Source organism: Fistularia commersonii, chromosome 1 (genome assembly GCF_037954325.1).
Source record: "Fistularia commersonii isolate RoL2024-O1a breed Wild chromosome 1, RoL_Fcom_v1.0, whole genome shotgun sequence".
NCBI classification, from domain to species: domain Eukaryota; kingdom Metazoa; phylum Chordata; class Actinopteri; order Syngnathiformes; family Fistulariidae; genus Fistularia; species Fistularia commersonii.
Window position 1 is genome coordinate 23,884,547 of NC_141284.1, and position 17,507 is coordinate 23,902,053.

The 17,507-nt window shown below is 42.0% G+C and overlaps 2 protein-coding genes across 8 annotated transcripts; one reads left to right on the top strand and one right to left on the bottom strand.

The window, feature by feature from the left end:
- Positions 1-214: 214 nt before the first annotated feature.
- On the bottom strand, positions 215-9,265 carry LOC147237899 (RNA polymerase II elongation factor ELL-like). Of its 2 annotated transcripts, none has more exons than XM_086155815.1 (12): positions 8,956-9,260; positions 8,085-8,129; positions 7,417-7,538; positions 6,797-6,957; positions 5,878-6,173; positions 5,127-5,248; positions 3,209-3,689; positions 2,729-2,816; positions 2,575-2,641; positions 2,311-2,482; positions 2,115-2,159; positions 215-2,004 (listed from the first exon to the last, which is right to left on the bottom strand). In XM_086155815.1, exons 1-12 carry the CDS (start codon positions 9,088-9,090, stop codon positions 1,867-1,869), a joined length of 1,872 nt encoding a protein of 623 aa, XP_086011941.1. In that variant the 5' UTR covers positions 9,091-9,260; the 3' UTR covers positions 215-1,866. The 2 variants fall into 2 exon arrangements, 1 of the variants encoding a protein (XP_086011941.1); XR_015106843.1 differs by having other exon boundaries at positions 1,914-2,004; positions 2,311-2,478; positions 8,956-9,265.
- A 127-nt stretch (positions 9,266-9,392) lies between these two features.
- LOC147237900 (ankyrin repeat domain-containing protein 34B) lies at positions 9,393-17,316 on the top strand. 6 transcript variants are annotated; one of them, XM_086155867.1, is made up of 7 exons: positions 9,438-9,483; positions 9,606-9,696; positions 12,026-12,244; positions 12,674-12,889; positions 13,957-14,142; positions 14,512-14,728; positions 16,549-17,316. In XM_086155867.1, exons 4-7 carry the CDS (start codon positions 12,677-12,679, stop codon positions 17,004-17,006), a joined length of 1,074 nt encoding a protein of 357 aa, XP_086011993.1. In that variant the 5' UTR covers positions 9,438-9,483; positions 9,606-9,696; positions 12,026-12,244; positions 12,674-12,676; the 3' UTR covers positions 17,007-17,316. The 6 variants fall into 6 exon arrangements, with proteins under 6 accessions (XP_086012017.1, XP_086011993.1, XP_086012009.1 ...); XM_086155883.1 differs by having other exon boundaries at positions 13,960-14,142; XM_086155906.1 differs by lacking the exon at positions 16,549-17,316 and adding an exon at positions 15,273-15,547.
- Positions 17,317-17,507: the final 191 nt, after the last annotated feature.

Below are 17,507 nucleotides of genomic sequence, written 5' to 3' on the forward strand. Positions count from 1 at the left end.
GTAGCTAAGTAGAGCTACCACGCCCCCCACGTTAGTCTGTAGATAACAGATTCAGTATCTACATGTTAGTCATGGGCTTCAATGTTTTAAGCATCTAGTCTTGAACATGATTTGCTTCAAATTCCTGTACGTTTCAGAGAGCTGTGGCTAACTGTTGACAGTTTTCATGCTAAAATCATAAAAACTTTTTGACAAAGTGAAAGGAGTTTAGGGATATGTAATTGCATATTTATTAATATAATGAATGCTGCAACATCTGCAAACGGCATTTTCAAAATGTTGAGAACTACAGTATTATTTAAAAGTGACTGAATTATGATAAAATCAGCAGTAAGTCTACTGAAGCATTCGAGTCTGTAGTTTCTCCTTCATTTTACCTACATATGACATTACTGACTTAACATCTTTTTGGCAGACCAACTTTTAACATCTAGCAAAAGAAGCACACCCGAAGTCCAGGCATACTGCTTTCTCCGACTGTCATGGATTCTATAAGCTCTGTCACAGTATCTTTAACGTGCTGTGGCGTCAATATATATAAGTTATTTGTGAAGGGAAAGTCTTCTATAAATAATGCCCGCCCGACCTGGCCCGAAGTAGAACTATTAAAACTTACTGAACAACAGTGGAAAAACTAGGAAGCTTACAAGTTTGAGATGTTTAATGTCAATTAAACCTAGGAGAAATCAAACCCTTAAAATCTTGACCAATCTAAATTCATTCATATCAGATGCTCATGTATATTTCAAACATTTCTGTTATGCGTAATAAAAGGGCCAAAAACTGTTACACAAATAGAAACTTTTTTTACTGACAAAATCATATTTCCTCATGCATTCTGTAAAGTAGGCAACATGCAAGATCTTCTTATTTTAATTCAACACTTCTTCACTTACAGTACCAAATCTAGAATTTTCTCTAACTTTAATGCACCTCAGCAAATCCCCAGAATGCTTCACATTAGGTTCAGTGTAACAGTCTGTTTCCAGAAAACTCCCAAGTGTCCATCCATCTTCCTCCGCTTATCCAAGGTCGCGGGGGCAGCAGACGAAAAGAGAGATCCAGTTATCTCTTTCCCCAGTCACTTAATCCAGCTCTTCCGGGGGTGTCCCTAGACATTCCCAGGCTCCCAGGTACCCCATATTCCTGGAGCACCCCCCACGATTCCTTCGTGGGATATAGATGATTGCCTTTGTCAGGTCTACAAAATATGCGTAGGCTGGTTGGGCAAACTCCCATGCACTCTCAAGGACCCTGTTAAAGGGATAGAGCTGGTCCACGACCAGGACGAAAACCATAATGCTCCTCCTGGATCCATGGTTCAACAATCCGGCGGACCTTCCTCTCCAGGATCCCAGAGTAGACTTTTCCGGGGAGGCCGAGGAGTGTAATTCCCCTGTAGTTAGATCCATGAAGCGTACTACTTTGAATTAGTACCCAAACACGCACAAACATTGTCTCTGTACAGCTCACTCAAATCCGGTCCCTCCGTCTGCAGACATGAACACTTACAAAAATACACAAATACTCTCAAAACAATGGATGGCAATCACGTGACGCGGATGCAAATCTACACATGTTTCTGCTGAGTTCGGATGCATAGTAGCATCTTCCTCTTAGCTCTCAGAATAAGAGATTTTGAATGAGAACTCTTGTCTGACTACCAACGTTCCTCATGTCTTCAATAGCACGTTGTCTCTGTAACGCTGCAACCTTGCTCAGTACATATATGATAAGGTGCTAGAATCTCCTTCCCGCCACAGACTTCAAAACTCACTCATATTTCCAGCAAGTGTTATAACTAGATGTTGAGCAGTGATGCTCAGGAGAATCCAGCTGAATCAGTGTTTACTGCACACGGCAGGCTCACGTAGTAGGGTCAGTTTGAGGGGGCACTGCCCTCAGCTGTCGATGGTCATATTCTGAGATGAGCCTCTTGATGTGGGCCAGTTTATTGTGGAGATATTCACAGCGACTCTTGTCCTGGCTGTAGTTGGGGTTGGACTGTAAGGGAAAAACATTTCATAAGGACTTTGTAAAGAATAGAAAGATGGGAGTTTTTCTCATATGAAGCAATGAGTGAATAAATCTGGCCCTCCGTTTAATGAGGTTACCTTTTTTATATTGCAATAATCCTGAAGAATCTGATTGTGAACAGTCTGCAAGAGAAGTTACAGGAACTTTATCAAACTTTTTGAGTCCCTTTCATTTCCAAAATCATGTCCCAATTACCACTGTGACTGAATAAATGTGTCTAGAAAAATAAGTGATCTCAAATTGGGGTTTTTCATTTTTTAATGACCATTTTACCTTGTATTTATGTGAGTCGTGGTGTAGCTGTTTCAGTTGAGCGTCGAGGTCCAAGAACTGCCGTGTCACAGCATCGATGCGAGCATGTAAATCACGATACTCGCCGTACTCTTTGTTGAACTCCTGTTTGTAACTCTGCCGCTGGTTGTGGCTGCAGATCGCGGTATACTGCCTGACAAGAAAAACCAAATAGGCAGGATGATCAGTATGCACTTGGAGCACGTATGCTTAGATGTATCGGTGATTTCAAAATTAGCCGCTCACAATAAATAATCGGCAGTATCGTCGTCTGCTTGAAGCTTATTGGCATCAATCATGTTTTCACCTGGCTCTGCGAAAAACATCATCAAACAGTTAAGAAGTAATAAGAACATCAATCATAAGGTCTCATTAAAAAAAACAGTCATCACCGACTCACCTGAACGGTCCGGCGCAGCTTTATGTGTTACATCCCCCGAGCTGCCATCTCTCTTCCTGTTTTTCTTTTCCCTGCGTCTGTCCTTCTCCTAGAAAAAAGCCACAGAGAAAAAAAAAAATACTGACCGACGTGATATTTTGATTATAAAAGAAAATCATCATCCACTCATCAAAAGACAATAAACCATCACGTCGCATGGAATATTATCATTTGGACATTTAAATGTCAATGTCATTTCTCATCGGTTAAACTAGATTATTGACAGAGATGTATCAACATCCAAATGATACTGGCGGGTCAAGCTCAGTGCTTGCAGGGAATGGATATACAACAAAAAAAGAACAGATATTGGACAGGTAAAATCAGCCAACTAATTCATTTTAGACTGAAATCAATCATTGGAATACCTTACAAATCTCTTTATGATCTGGAGGAACCACACATATAGTAAATTCAAGTCTGCAGAATTCTTGCTCTTACCTGGTCTCTTTGTCTGTGTTTGTGTTTGCTCTTCTTCCTCTTGATTGTGTGTCTGTCCAGATCAGGAACTTTAATAGGGGACACTGAGGGATCAGAGCTAGGTTGTGGAAGGTCCGTGTGGCCCTCTGGCACCTCTGGGGTGTCAGGAGTCATGTCTAACCTGTCAGCCTCTGCTTTTTCCTGACAGGTTGCTGATAAGGAATCAATCAGTTTTCGGGGATCGAGTAAGTGTTTTTGCCCTTCGTCTTCCGACTCTCGTGTGACAGGTTTATGGGTGGATTGTTCAGGCGTCCTCGACCTGTTGGCTGTTTTGCTCGACAGGTGTGATATCCTGGGCTTTTTGTTGGCCAGGAGGTGAGTGTACTCCTCCTGCACAGAGTGTTTGGGGCGGTGCGCCGGGGAGGAGTTAGGTGTGTCTCTCAGAGGACTGACTTGGGCCTCGGGGACAGAGAGGAGGTTCTGCTGTGGCTGAAACAGTCTCCTGCAAAGCAATGAGAAATTATTTGTGATTCACGTGTTTACTTTGCATTCAAATTGTTCAAATTGTTCAATTATTCAAATTGTTCAATTTTAATTGTGTTGGGCGATGTTTAGAAAATGGATTACAATACTTAAGAACTCATATATATCCCCAAGTGCAACCAGGTGTTGAGGAATTGAGCACTAGATGCATTCAATTAATAAATCTTTTTTTTTTCTCAAATACAGAATTAAGTAGTGGTTTGACAATATTTTCATTTAAAACTGTTGCAAAACAGGATGAAACTGAAAAACTTTCTCAAAGCAGTAAACAATCCTTTGATTTATTCAATAACCTCGTGGATCAATAAAGTATTTCTAATTCTAATTCTATATTGTGTTGTTTCATTTATACATTTTTGAGACACAGTATTCTATTTTCAGATTTCTAGTTATTTTCTTAATCCCTTCTGAATCATTCTTATGTGACGATGTTGAGAAAAAGGTAAGCAAAAATAATGCCTAGTGTTTCAACAAGATGGAAAACAAACAAAAAAAGACAGACAGAATTCAACAGGGATAAAAAAATTATTTTAGCAGAGAATGATCTGAAACACGTTCATTTTTTTAATCTACCCAGTTATGCTAATCCATAATCTGAACGTAACTAGAAAGACTATTACGATGTTACAATCCCAACAATAAAATTAAGGAAGACAATAATTGTGGATGTCTGTGGAGGGTCTCAGTCATCCAGGTCATGGTGAATTCTTATCAAAATCTTATTGTTGTGGCAACTTGACTTGAAATTTTTCACATAAAGATGTTGCCAGTTGCCACGACAATAACATTTTGACAAGAATAAACCCTAATATTTATAACACAGCCTGGCTAGTAGGCTTTTTGAACAATGTAAGTCAAACCATCACTGCTCTTGATAAATTTTGTGAAACTACTTCTGTAAACACATGAATAACATATGTAATTTCTCCCTTATACAAAAGAATGTTTGAGTTGTTTGATACTTGGAGACTATTTTCAAATCAAATGGTCAAAGAGAAGATTCTCTTTGCTCCCTGAAAATCTGAACAAAAATAGAGCTCCTGAGGGTAGGATATGTGTTTCCAAAATATTCCGCTCCAGTATTGAGTAGACACAAAGATGATGTGGAAACTTCAGCCTTCCAGTGAATAAACTAGTTATTTCCTAGAAATACAATACCAAAGGAAAGAGTGGGCTAAAAGGCATGTCGTTTGATTTCAAACTTGACCTATTTTCATGTCTGGAAATTCTGGAGGAACCAAAATACACATGACCAAAAGTGAAAGAACAAATGGATGCGTAGTTTAAGAGGTTAAAGCACCATCTTGTCCATTTTGATCAGAAAAAGACCTTTGTTGTGCGCTTCATCTTTCCTTTAAGTGGTACAACCATCTAAGGGTAGACACATCTGTGTTACCTGACAAGGATTCGTTTTAGGAGCTGCTGGTCCCCTGATGTGTATCCTGGCCAGTCCTTTTGGAGCTCCTTATACAGATTGTCCTTCAGTACAAAGGTTTTATCTCTGCTGAGTTGGCCCACCTACATGAAAACAAACAATAACACTTCGATGTTCAAAATTCAGGAAAACTTGCGGAGAACCAACACAGACATGATTTGTGAAGATGAGGAAGGCCACATACAGCCCCTCGTGGTCATTTTATAGATACTTTCTTCATGTTAAAAGTTATTCTAGCTCTTGTCAATTAATGTGAATTGTCCAATACATTTTTATTACACTTAAAGTTCTTGTCGGGCTTTTTCTCAAGTGGAGTTGCCTATAATAATGTGTCATGATATCCAAAATAATTAGTTTACTTTGTTTACTATTACTTCGTGGTTATCATATATTTACAGTGAATGAGGATGTCGGCTTCGAACATTGCATATGGAGGGATTATATGCTGAGGGTAAGAAATACCCTGGGGTACAGCTCTGTACAGTATTAGGAATGGCGTTTCTTTCACTGATTGGCAGTGGGCAACCAGCTTTGGGAAATTACTGCCACCTAGTGGAATATGGTGTGTAATAGGGTTTCGGTTACTTATTTCCAAGGTTTTCTAGATCCCCAACGACACCTATGTGATTTAGCCTTTAAGAGTGTAATTAGCATGTCCACTTAATACTTTTTAAGCAACTGCATGATCTGCTGGAGCTGGAAAGGTATTTACCTCTGTTAATATAGAGTCAAGCATGTCTTTGTCCCCTGCTGTCAATCCATCTTTTTGCAATCTCAAGATCAACTCGGGCTTCTTGTATGGTCGCAGAGCCAACAGGTGTTTCACTCTGTCACTGATTTGCCTATCCAGCACATCCGCCATGCTCTTCTTGTTCAAGGGACAGGCTCCTTTCTTCGCTTTGGATGTACTGCCCACTCTCCTGCTGTTGCTGAGGAGTGACGTAGATGAGCGAGGCTTGGTGAGGCTGGCCAACGCTGGGGCGGGAGCACGGACTGTGACCTTCTTGCCTGCAGGGCGGAAGCATATCTGACATCAAATCCAATCCAAAATAAAGCAAGGACATCTTCAAAAGCAGTCACGTTCATAGGATCCTGGCTGAGGCTCTCACCATCAAAGTTAACCTTGTCTGTCCCATTTTCAAAATGTTGCATTTGAAATTGCACATTAAAAAGCCACGTCCGGTCTGTGTATGTCTGCTCGCTAATGTGGCAAGATCTGTCTAGATAAGATACCACGAGTAGCGGAAAACACATTTGTCTTCTGGCAAACACTAGTTTCAAAGACAACCGTCAGAACTACACTTGTGGATTGACAAGATGAAAATTAATTTGTGTGACTAAAAACAACTTTTCAAATAACTGTAAAAGGAGGGTGTATTTGTATGTTTACATGATATTAGCACATACTTGCACGCTTTTGGTTAATTTGCATAAATTGTCACAGCAATATTAAAAATGAATACATACAATAATTAAAAACATATCCCGCAGTACATTGTCTGTGAATACATGCCAGGGGTTACTACACTGATGTGAGCAACCATGAAGATATGACTGACAACATTTAGCAGGTGACTGCAGCACATATTTATCTATCTTTATCTAGAGTCAACACATACTGCAAGTCCTACCCTGGTAGCGGCCACCATGTTTAATTACGATGGCCCCCCGGCTGCGGGTCTCCTCCTCTACCTGGGCCATGTTCTGCAGAGCCTTGTCGTACGAGTCATCTGTGGCATTAATAGTTATCTTCTTCTGAATCACCCCGAGGCATGACAGCTCCTCTGCAGCACTGGGGGGACAGGGGAAAGTAAGGTTTCAGGGCAAATTCCAATATACATTTTTCATATGAATAGGGAATTATGCAAAGAGGTTTTAACATTTAGCTTTCATACAATTTAAATTGACTTCCTTACAAATCCAAGCTTCTCAGGCTAAATAGTCAGGGCGACTGAGGTTTAACTGACTAGAAGACTTTCGTCTTAGTGCCAATATGGAAAAAAAAGCAGGCAATGTATAATAGTATCAGACAAACCAGACTCCAAAGGCCAGGTCTGAAATGAACAGGTACTTTCCACGTTGGGGTAAATGAAAATATACAGTATGTCTTCCCCAATAAAATCTGTTTGCTGTTTCAGAGTTATCTAAAGGAAATATTTTATTTCCTAAATGTACTGCCTCCTCTAGTACTGGACTACTCACTTAATTTTCAATTTCAAAAGGCACATTTTAAATGATTATTCTTGTTTACCCAGTACAGAGCTGTTGAACACAGTCAAAGCTTCCATGTGGTTTTTCCCGGGCAACATTATTCATTCCAAACATGAAAACCCTTGCTTCAGCTCCATCCTTGGAGCAAGGGATTGTGATTTTCTGAAAGGACAGTGCATTTCAAAACCAAGAATATTTATATAATCTAGGTTACAAATAAGGCTGGGCAACACATCAGTGCTATGTAATATACTGGAAGTAATCTGACTGTAATGCTGTACGGCATGTTTTTAACATGAAATATCCTAAAGATCATTGTCTGACAATTATTTGGTGAATAAATAAAAATTTTGCTCTTGGCCTGACAAATTTACCAACAAAAAAGGAGAGTAAATTGCAACATTCCTTGATAAGGAAACAAAGTAAACTAACAGCAATAACCAGCCTTAAAAATAGCAAAAAATGACCTAATGATGAGAAAGAAGTCTCCTGGAAATTAGGATTACATTTCCGATGCTTTAGAGAGGCACAAACGATTATTCACGTTTTATTAGACATGAAGATTTTCAATACATACGCAGAAATTGTGCTGTTAGAAGTTAATGACTGGATAAATAATTAATAAGCTCTTTTCTAAAAAACAATATGAGCACTCTGTTGCACATACGCCTCTGTATTATGTGTGACAATAAATTGACGTGTTCTTACCCCTTGGTTTCCACTGAAACAGATGGTGGGATGTGCAGTCCAACCCTGGACACACACACACACACACACACACACACACACACACACACACACACACACACACACACACACACACACACACACACACACACACACACACACACACACCACACACACACACGTTTATTGCCCCTTGACTCACAGACCTGGTTCATCAAACAGAGCAGTGGACCCGTGGGGAATCAGCCTGCAGGTACCATTGTAATGTACGTGAATACAAGTGACCTTTTCCCAGTGAGGATCCGTGTCCAGCGGCTACTGTTACATGTTAATGTGTCACGCCAAGTGGGTTACGAAGAACCGCACTGGAAGCAGAGTGGGGGAACCGGACATGCGCAGTACGACGGCGCACACGGCTGGCTGCGTGCATCACGTCAGTACTCCGGGACGTCGACAGAAAAGTGCGGTTTTTCACCGGTAACATTTCCAGGCAAACGTTGCCGAGACATGGAGGAAGTCCACGCCGCCGGACTTCCTGTTGCCGTGAATCACCGGGGAGGGGTGGTGAAGTGGTTTCCCAGTCGGGTTGTGTTGCGCCCGCCTCCTTTCTCGCGCAAACTAGCTCAACTCCCCGTAAACAAAAACAAGAAGGCGGCCAAATGCTAGCTTATTTCCGCGTTAGCCTGTCCGCTGGTCCCCACAACACAACAGGCATCCTCTCACTGGGAAGTGTTTCCATTATGCAACACGTCTAAGGCTACAACCCCCCCGGAGGTAACGGTCAACTTCGGGTCGGCCCTTAATTTCCGAGCAGGAATTCATTAGAGCGGAGGGGAACGTGACAAACAGAGGCGGTCGGCGGTCGGAGGTGACTCGGTCTCAGTCCGCCTACCTTTCCGTTGTGAAAGGTGCTAATAGCTCTTGCCGCGCTGTCAGTGAGTTTGACGTGAAAGACGGAGACGTTACCGCCGTGGCTCACTTCGCCGCCGGACAGCCCGTAACACTGGCTCTCCCTCAGCGCCGCCATCCCGCCTCCGCTCCGGACCGGAGCACTTCCGCCCGATATAAACAACACCAGTCGGTGGAAGACGAGGGAGGGAAGGAAGGAGGGATGGGGGAGAAAACAAAAACCAAAAACGAAAAAGCAAAAGCAGGAGCTTTCCCGCTGGTGTTGCTGTTGTTGCTGTAGTTGCTGGTGCTCCTCTACCGCCGCGCGCTCCTCTGGAGTGCACCGCGTGACGTCATGACGGCCGAACTCAGAGCGGATTTAATTGGTCAAGAGACATAAATAAACCGTGACGTAGGACTTACGTAACCCCCTCCTTTTTCGACTCGCCCCGTCCTTTCACGTCCGGGAATTTCCTCGGCGTGATCGTGAGTGTCTCAACTCAAGTCCACTAACATGGGGAACAAGAAAGACGTACGTTTTCTCTTCCTGTCATCAGTTCACTGCACAGCTCGCAGGTTCACCTTACCAGTGTATTTACTATCATGTTCTGTCTTCACTAAATGTAAGACTAATGCCAGTGTTCTATTCTGCAGGTGCACGCCTGGGGAGAAAAAAGAAAGTAGCATGAGCACTGATTACAACACACCTACAACGACAGTGCATATTATATCACACCACGATGATGTAAGATGTTGTTGTTCTTATCATTATTATCATTACCAATGTCATTGTCATTAGTATTATCAATAATAATATCAACACAACTTCTTCTTCTTCTTCCTCTTCATTCGGCTTTTCCCGTCAGGGGTCGCCACAGCGAGTCAACTTTCTCCATCTAACCCTATTCTCTGTATCCTCCTCTCTCCCACCAACTACCTTCATATCTTCTCTCACTACGTCCATAAACCTCCTCTTTGGTCTTCCTCGAGACCTCTTGCCTGGCAGCTCCAACTCCAGCATCCGTCTACCAATATATTCACTATCCCTCCTCTGTACATGACTGAACCATCTCAGTCTGGCTTCTCTGACCTTCTCTCCAAAACATCGAACATGTGCCGTCCCTCTGATAGACTCATTCCTGATCCTATCCATCCTGGTCACTCCCAAAGAAAACCTCAACATCCTCATCTCTGCAACCTCTAGTTCTGCCTGCTGTCTTTTGGTCATTGTAACAGTTTCTAGTCCATACATCATCGCTGGTCTCACCACTGTCTTGTACACCTTTCCTTTTATTCTGGCTGAAAGTCTTCTATCACATAGTGCCCCTGACACCCCTGTCTCTTCACCTCTTTTCCACACTCTCCGTTGCTGTGGACTGTTGACCCTAAGTACCTGAAATCCTCCAGTTTCTTGATCTCCACTCCCTGTAGCCTCACCGTTCCACCTGAGTTCCTCTCATTCACACACATATATTCTGTCTTGCTGCGACTAACTTTCATTCTTCTCCTTTCCAGAGCATACCTCCACCTCTCTAGATTTTCCTCTACCTGTTGTCTGCTCTCACTACAGATCACAATGTCATCCGCAAACATCATGGTCCATGTCTAACCTCGTCTGTCAGCCTATCCAGCACCATCGCGAACAAGAAGGGGCTCAGATCTGATCCCTGATGGAGTCCCACCTCCACCTTGAACTTCTCTGTTACCCCTACAGCACACCGTACCAGTGTCTCACAGCTAGCATACATGTTCTGCACCAGTCTAACATACTTCTCTGCCACTCTGCCATACTTCTCTGCCAATCAACACAACTGCTACACTTATTAAAAAACGTATGAGGGCACTTCTCTGATAATAGTGACATTTTTAATTATACAGTAAACAGATTCAAAAATAATAATCAAACATGATCAATGAAAAGCACAGATATTAAGTACCACACCAACAACCAAGCTGGTGAGGTCAGGTCTTGGAAATCAATGGTGTACCATCAACACCCAGACAAACATCGCTAACAGGCAAAAGTGTTATTGTCCTTGATTATTATTCTTCTAATTTTAAAATATATTTCTGCACTTGATCATTTCAATAATTTTTTTCAGGATCATTGGAAATTGTCCAACAAAAGATTTCTCAGAAAAAGCAAGAAATTACAAGCATAATAGCTCATTACTTACAAGTTAGGAACAGATTAGGGATTGTAGATGTAGCAGTGATGTGCTGAAAATAAGCAAGAAATATTCTATAAATCAGGAAGAGCTTGAAAAGTCACCACACGCTACTTTCTTACTTTTTGAAATCTAACAATGTAACAATATAGCATAATGAAGAATGTTGGAAATGAGTAGGAAATAAATGAAAAGCAGTTTCAAAAAGGCTCAAATATATCAAAAATAAATACATAGATAAATTAATTTATACGTATCTATTTCTGTATTTTTCCATTCACTGACCTGTGGAGGAAAGAAGAGGAACTTGGCCCTAACTTGATTTACCAATTAGTTGACTGAGAGTCTCGTAACAACATCAAAAATCAAATTATTTGTTTACCCAAGAACAAGTATTGTACTGGTGTAAGAATAGAATTTATATTGGTGTTGAAAATAAAGCAAAAAAAGGCCCTATGATTGAGACTCAGGACACTGCTCATTTCACTTTGTCATTTTGCTTCGGGGAGTTTTTGTGAGCGGGAGACGTCAAGATAGTTTGTGAGTGAGTGAGTCCCTGCTGCTGTGTGGTTCCAGCACCACCTGATCTCTGTTTGACTTGGTTGCACAGCTAACATTTGATGGCTGCTCAAGTGACGGCTCGTCAAAATGCTTCAACAGAATAATGTACAAAAAACACAGAAATGGCAAAATACAAAAGAGAGCACAAATTAATCGCACTTTTTCAGACAGGAGCGAGTTACTGCTTGTGCCCCTTCCATGTCTCTACCAGTGTTTGAAGCAGATGGTGGTCACCAGTGTGGGAGAGGCGTTCAAAGCCGACCAATATCAAAAGAGCTTAGAGTCTTTGTAGCACAGCGACTGACATTTTGGGGTTTCAAACCGTTTATATCTTTAAATACATAGCTGTGGCTGCACTGTGTCCTCTGATCCACTGGTACATGGAGGGGAGCTCAGGACAAAGCGGAGACTGGATGAAAGTTCACAGCACCAGATCTTCTGCAGTTTATTTAAGGAGCAACACGCGACGGTTGTGATTTAACATCACTATGGATATGAATTAAGTCAAGATGACTGCAGGATTTGTTTGTGGAAAAACACAGCCACTGCAAAGACGCAGTCAAGGTAAGTGTCATGTTGCCCTGACTGTGTGTGTGTGTGTGTGTGTGTGCGCTGTGGATGCATTTTCACTCATCTTAGCATCTTTAAGAGTCTTATCAGTTTAGGTATACTGATATTTTTTTTCTGATCGATGACTAAAATTTGAAAGAATTGTCAAATATTAGAGTTCAGTATAATGACCCATTAAAATTATTATTATATTAATCTTTTATTCTACTTTTATTCAATTTTTCACACACTTATTATGCAATATTTATTGTAACTTTGTTTTTTTTTTGTTGTGTTATTTTTTACATTGTCCCTATCTGGTTTCCAACATAAGTTTTCTTATTTTTCAATAATTTAATGCATCAATCCATTAATGCATCTAGTTGAGGCTGTGTTTTATCTCTTGGCAGCAGTTTTGTAAAATATTGTGTTTCCTCTCTCCAGGCCATGGGAGACCCGCTGTCTGACTGCAGCCCCCTCATTACTGCAGCCGCCTCTGGGAAGCTCCGTCTGGTCCGCCTGCTGGTGGAAGGCGGGGCGCAGGTCAACGGACGCAACTCCAGAGGAGAGACGGCTCTCTTGGCCGCTTGTAAAGCCCTCAGAGGGGAACCCGCTGGCCCGGACACTCTCAGACTCCTCACATGCCTGCTGCAACACATGGTCTGTCCGTCTGAGACTAATGTATCTCCATTGAATCTCATAACCCATCGCTGCGGAATCATTAAGACATAGAGATTTGCTTCAGGTTTATTTAAGATTAAAGAGCCTTACTTGAAAATTGAACATGCCATAGTATAACAAAGATATGTATGTTTGTGTTATAAGGAGGCCTGCTTTGTTTTTATGTGCTATTCCGGTAAATTGCCAAGACACGATATCTTAAGTAAAGTTCTCCATTTGACAGGTTTGTTTTTGTTTTTTAAGAGAATAATAAATGTTTAGGTTCTATTCTCTTTATGAGAATAAAGTTGTTCCCATCTCATCTCATCTCATCTCATCTCATCTCTTCAAGCAAAGTAAGGAGGAAGGATTGGAGCAGAAACGAGTCTATCAGAGGGTCAGCCCCTGTTAAATGATCTGAACAGAAAGTCAGACTGCGATGATTTGGACATGGACGGAGGAGGGATGTGAAAATCTTGGTAGAAGGATGCTGAGCTTGGAACTGCCAGGCAGGAGGAAGACCAGAGATGAGATTGCGGGATGGAGGGAAAGAGGATGGGAAGTTAGTTGGTGTGAAAGAAACAAGGTTGATGGAGGCATATGAGTCGCTGTGGCGACCCCTGAAGGGATCAGCTGAAAGGAAAAGAAGAGAAGCATGCTGTGTGCGATTTTAATGTTCAGTGAATGAATGTGGCTCAAAGTGAATCAAAAGTCTGTGGTAGGGAGAACAGCTTGACTCAGTTTTACAAAGAGCAATGATATCTAAAGTTTTTTCAAGTCAGACTGCAGTGATTCAAATTCAAAGGCTTACCCTAAAACACTCACTTAGAATAAATCTGTTTGTAACTAAAAACCTTTCATTTAGGCGTTTTGACTGAATAACAAATGTAAAGTTCTCTTACTTTTCATTCACTGAGCCTCTTCAGGGACGGTTTGGAGCCTTCCACTTCAAAAACATCTGCTCCGACCCATCACCGAACCTCAGCCACTGCAAAGTTCTCATAAACAATCCCATGCACACTGATGGAGTACTGCAGAAATCTAATCAAGTTGTCTTTTGTACCAAGCAGGCGGATCCCAACATACAGGACCACGCTGGCCGCACAGCCCTGATGTACGCCTGCATGGAGCGAGCAGGCACCCAGGTGGCGTCGGCCCTCCTGTCTGCAGGGGCCGACCCCAGCCTCGAGGACCACTCTGGTGCCTCCGCCCTGGTTTATGCCATCAACATGAAGCATCAGCCCACACTGAAGGTCAATCAGGGACGGGAGGGGATTATAAATGTCAAAATCAATACATGTGATTTATGATGCACGGAGGAAATAGAGGATAAAAGGACAACAGAGGAGAGATAATTCTCTGCATCTGGTTCTTTCTATTTGTAGAACATGTAAAGTAAAACGTCAAATTTTTATATCATGATATTTTACTCAGGTTTTTTTTTTAACCCACAGCACTAATGTTTAAACATCTCTACTGAGGCAAACAGGAGAAACACAGAATGGATATTTTAGTTAAAGATCTGTCAAATAAGCAGACTCCAAATGTCACTTCATTTTAAGGATCCTTCCTGAAATACAAATAAATCCACTTAGCACCTCGCTAACTCTCATGTATCTAAGGTTTTAATGGATGCCTGCCGAGCCAGGGGGCGTGACATCATCATCATCGCCACGGAAACGGGTGTGAATGGGGACCCGGTGACCAGACAGTACCTGAATGTTCCTCCGTCTCCGAACACCTCCCCTGTGTCCTGCATGTCCCCTTCTGACATCGTCCTCAAGACGGGCTCCCCCAGCTCATCTGATGTGCAGAACGTCTTCGACTTCAGAGGAGTCAGTGAGTGTCTGATGTTGCATTAGGCCGCCTCCCGCTGCACATTTTCAAAACACAGGTGGAAAAACCAACTATAGCAAAATACAACAGCCCTGCAATTTAGATGTGACTCCATACACACAGTAATATTTGAAAAAAAAAAAATTAACTGATCTTAATTGCCATTGAGAGACAGAAACATAGAAGGAGCCGGCCAGCAGCTCCCAATTTACATGCAATATCTGATATCAAAAATCACAGCATTACATAAACTATCAAACAAATCTTTGCTAATTTTCTACAGATTGTTTTTAAAGTGGTGGATGATTCTTAGATCATCCCTAATATTTTTTCAGAGAATTTCTTGGTGATTTCCAGACATATGATTCTTTTGGCTTGTTTTCAGATACTTTATCAACTGACAGCTAAACATGCAATTATTATTATGGGTTTGACGCTGTCTATACATCCTGGTCCTTCAAATGTCATAGTTTGTGTTTTGTTTGTTGTTTTTTTCTCTTATATGTGTGTAATAACATGGGTGTTGTCTGGCTTTCTTACCTTCAAGTGTGAAGCACTACGGAATGCACACTAAATACATACCCCTCAGGGAGGCTGTAACAGCCCTGTTAAACAGAGGCAAGTCCAGACCGATGAGAAAAACAAATACCTGTGGTTGAAAACATTAAATGACTCCTGACAAATGAAGATGGGGAGTTGCCGAGGTAACATGACACTGCCTGGTGACTTTTCGCACAGAATTTGCAGCATAGATGCAAAAAAAAAAAAAAAAATGACAACAGAACTGTCTGTAAAATAAATTGGAACAAGAGAAAAAATATGATTAAAATCGTAATCATCTTTAACATTTATAATATATCTCATTAGAATTGAAAGAAAAAAAAACTCCATGAGGATGAAGAAATGGATGCATAGCTGAGATTAGTACTATGCGCCCCCTAGTGGTACTAGCCTGAAGTATATTCAGATTTACATTTAGTATATTTGTGTTCTACTACTGTTCAGTACACAGAACTTGGTAATCGCTACTTCAGTTACAAATATGCATTTTATAAAAACGAGCTTTAAAATGGCAGATAACTGCACTTATACCACCAAAATCTAGAGATTTAATACCTTGAGAGAATAAACGAGTAATGTATAAATAAATCGATCAAGTAGAACAGCAGTATTATATGAACATTGAAAAAAAAATCCTCTAAATTACTATAACATTTTGAAAATATATTCAATGAGACACTTATACCACCAAAATCTAGAGATTTAATACCTTGAGAGAATAAATAAGTAATGTATAAATAGATCGATCAAGTAGAACAGCAGTATTATATGAACATTGAAAAAAAAATCCTCTAAATTACAACAACATTTTGAAAATATATTCAATGAGATTAAAAAAAAAAAACACTATATGATAGCATTGGATAGAAATGGGTAGAAAAAAAAAAAAAGGACAGACGCATATATTTTTGGGTTCTGTTGGAGACTCTTGGGGGAAGCCCATCCTCAAGCCTTGGCTCTCCTGCTTCCGTCAGGCAGGGGGAGCGAGCACAGCAACAGACGGCCCTCCTGTGGGCCCCCGCCTAGATCCCTGCCGCCTAGACACAGAGTGCTGTCTGAGCCTCGGCTGGCCGTCCGCGACCTGGACTGCCTGAGCAGAGCTTACAACGAAGGCCGGAGGGGGGTAGGCAGAGCGGATTTGGAGGGGGATAGAGGGAGAGAGGAGTCTGGTTCAAGGGAGAGAGGGGGGAGTCTGGTCCAGAGGAGGGATAAGAGATATGGAGGAGAGAATTACAGCAGCCAACGTGAAGATTTCTTCGCAGGGGTCTCGGAGTCGGTCCTCTCCCTTCCGGAGATGTGCTTGTTCCAGGCAGCTGAGAGCACAGCGGCCCGTCAGACATGTCTGCCCCCTGGGAGGCGGAAGCCAGACAAAACACCCACTCATCTACCCCCATTCCCGCCCCCTCCCTCCCAGCTCCGCAGGAACACTCTCCCCTCTCTCACGCTCGTGCCGCCTCTGCTTCACCTTCCTCCTCTGGTTGACCCAGCGGGCTCCCGCCTCCAGGTCCCCCACCCTGCATCGCCCTACATCAGCAGGAGGGGGGTGTTCTGGCCTCGCCCTCCCGGCTCATCTCCACCCTCAGCACAATGCAGAGCCTCGGTGAGACCAGGAGCGCCGTCTCCGCTGGCGCCCGCCCCCTCCGTCGCCTCCCTGGCTTCTTGCTCCTCTGTGAGGAGCAGGTCACTGCAGCGTCACTCAGTGCAGGCTGAGAACTATTAGCGTAAACGTCACAGTAAAAACCCTTCCGGGTGTGTTGTTATTTACAAAGAGTGTCATAAACCGTTATTTTTACAACCCTTGTAACCAATTCGTTTGCAATGCCCTTCTTCACTCAGAAAGTCCTCACTTCTCAGAACAAACCTTTGATTAAAGAAGTGAATCGTCAAAACACTCATGTCACATGTTGCAAAGTGGACCTTTGACAATTCAACATCTTTGTTAAATTCTATTAAAACTACTGCTGGATTTTGTGCACCAAGCAGAGGCCAGGGCCAAATGCATTAAGATAAAATAAAAAAGATACATTCAATGTTTGACATCTTAGTATCTTCACTAACGGACCCTTAAAATGTTTCAAAGTTATTCTCAACTCTGCAGACTAAAATTCTAACCAATTCACCTTCAGACAGACTGGATGTTCGTGTCATTTTGAAGGGAGGGTTCGAGATATTCTGTCAAACAGTACAGTGTGGAGCCATAATACATATACTCAAAAAATAA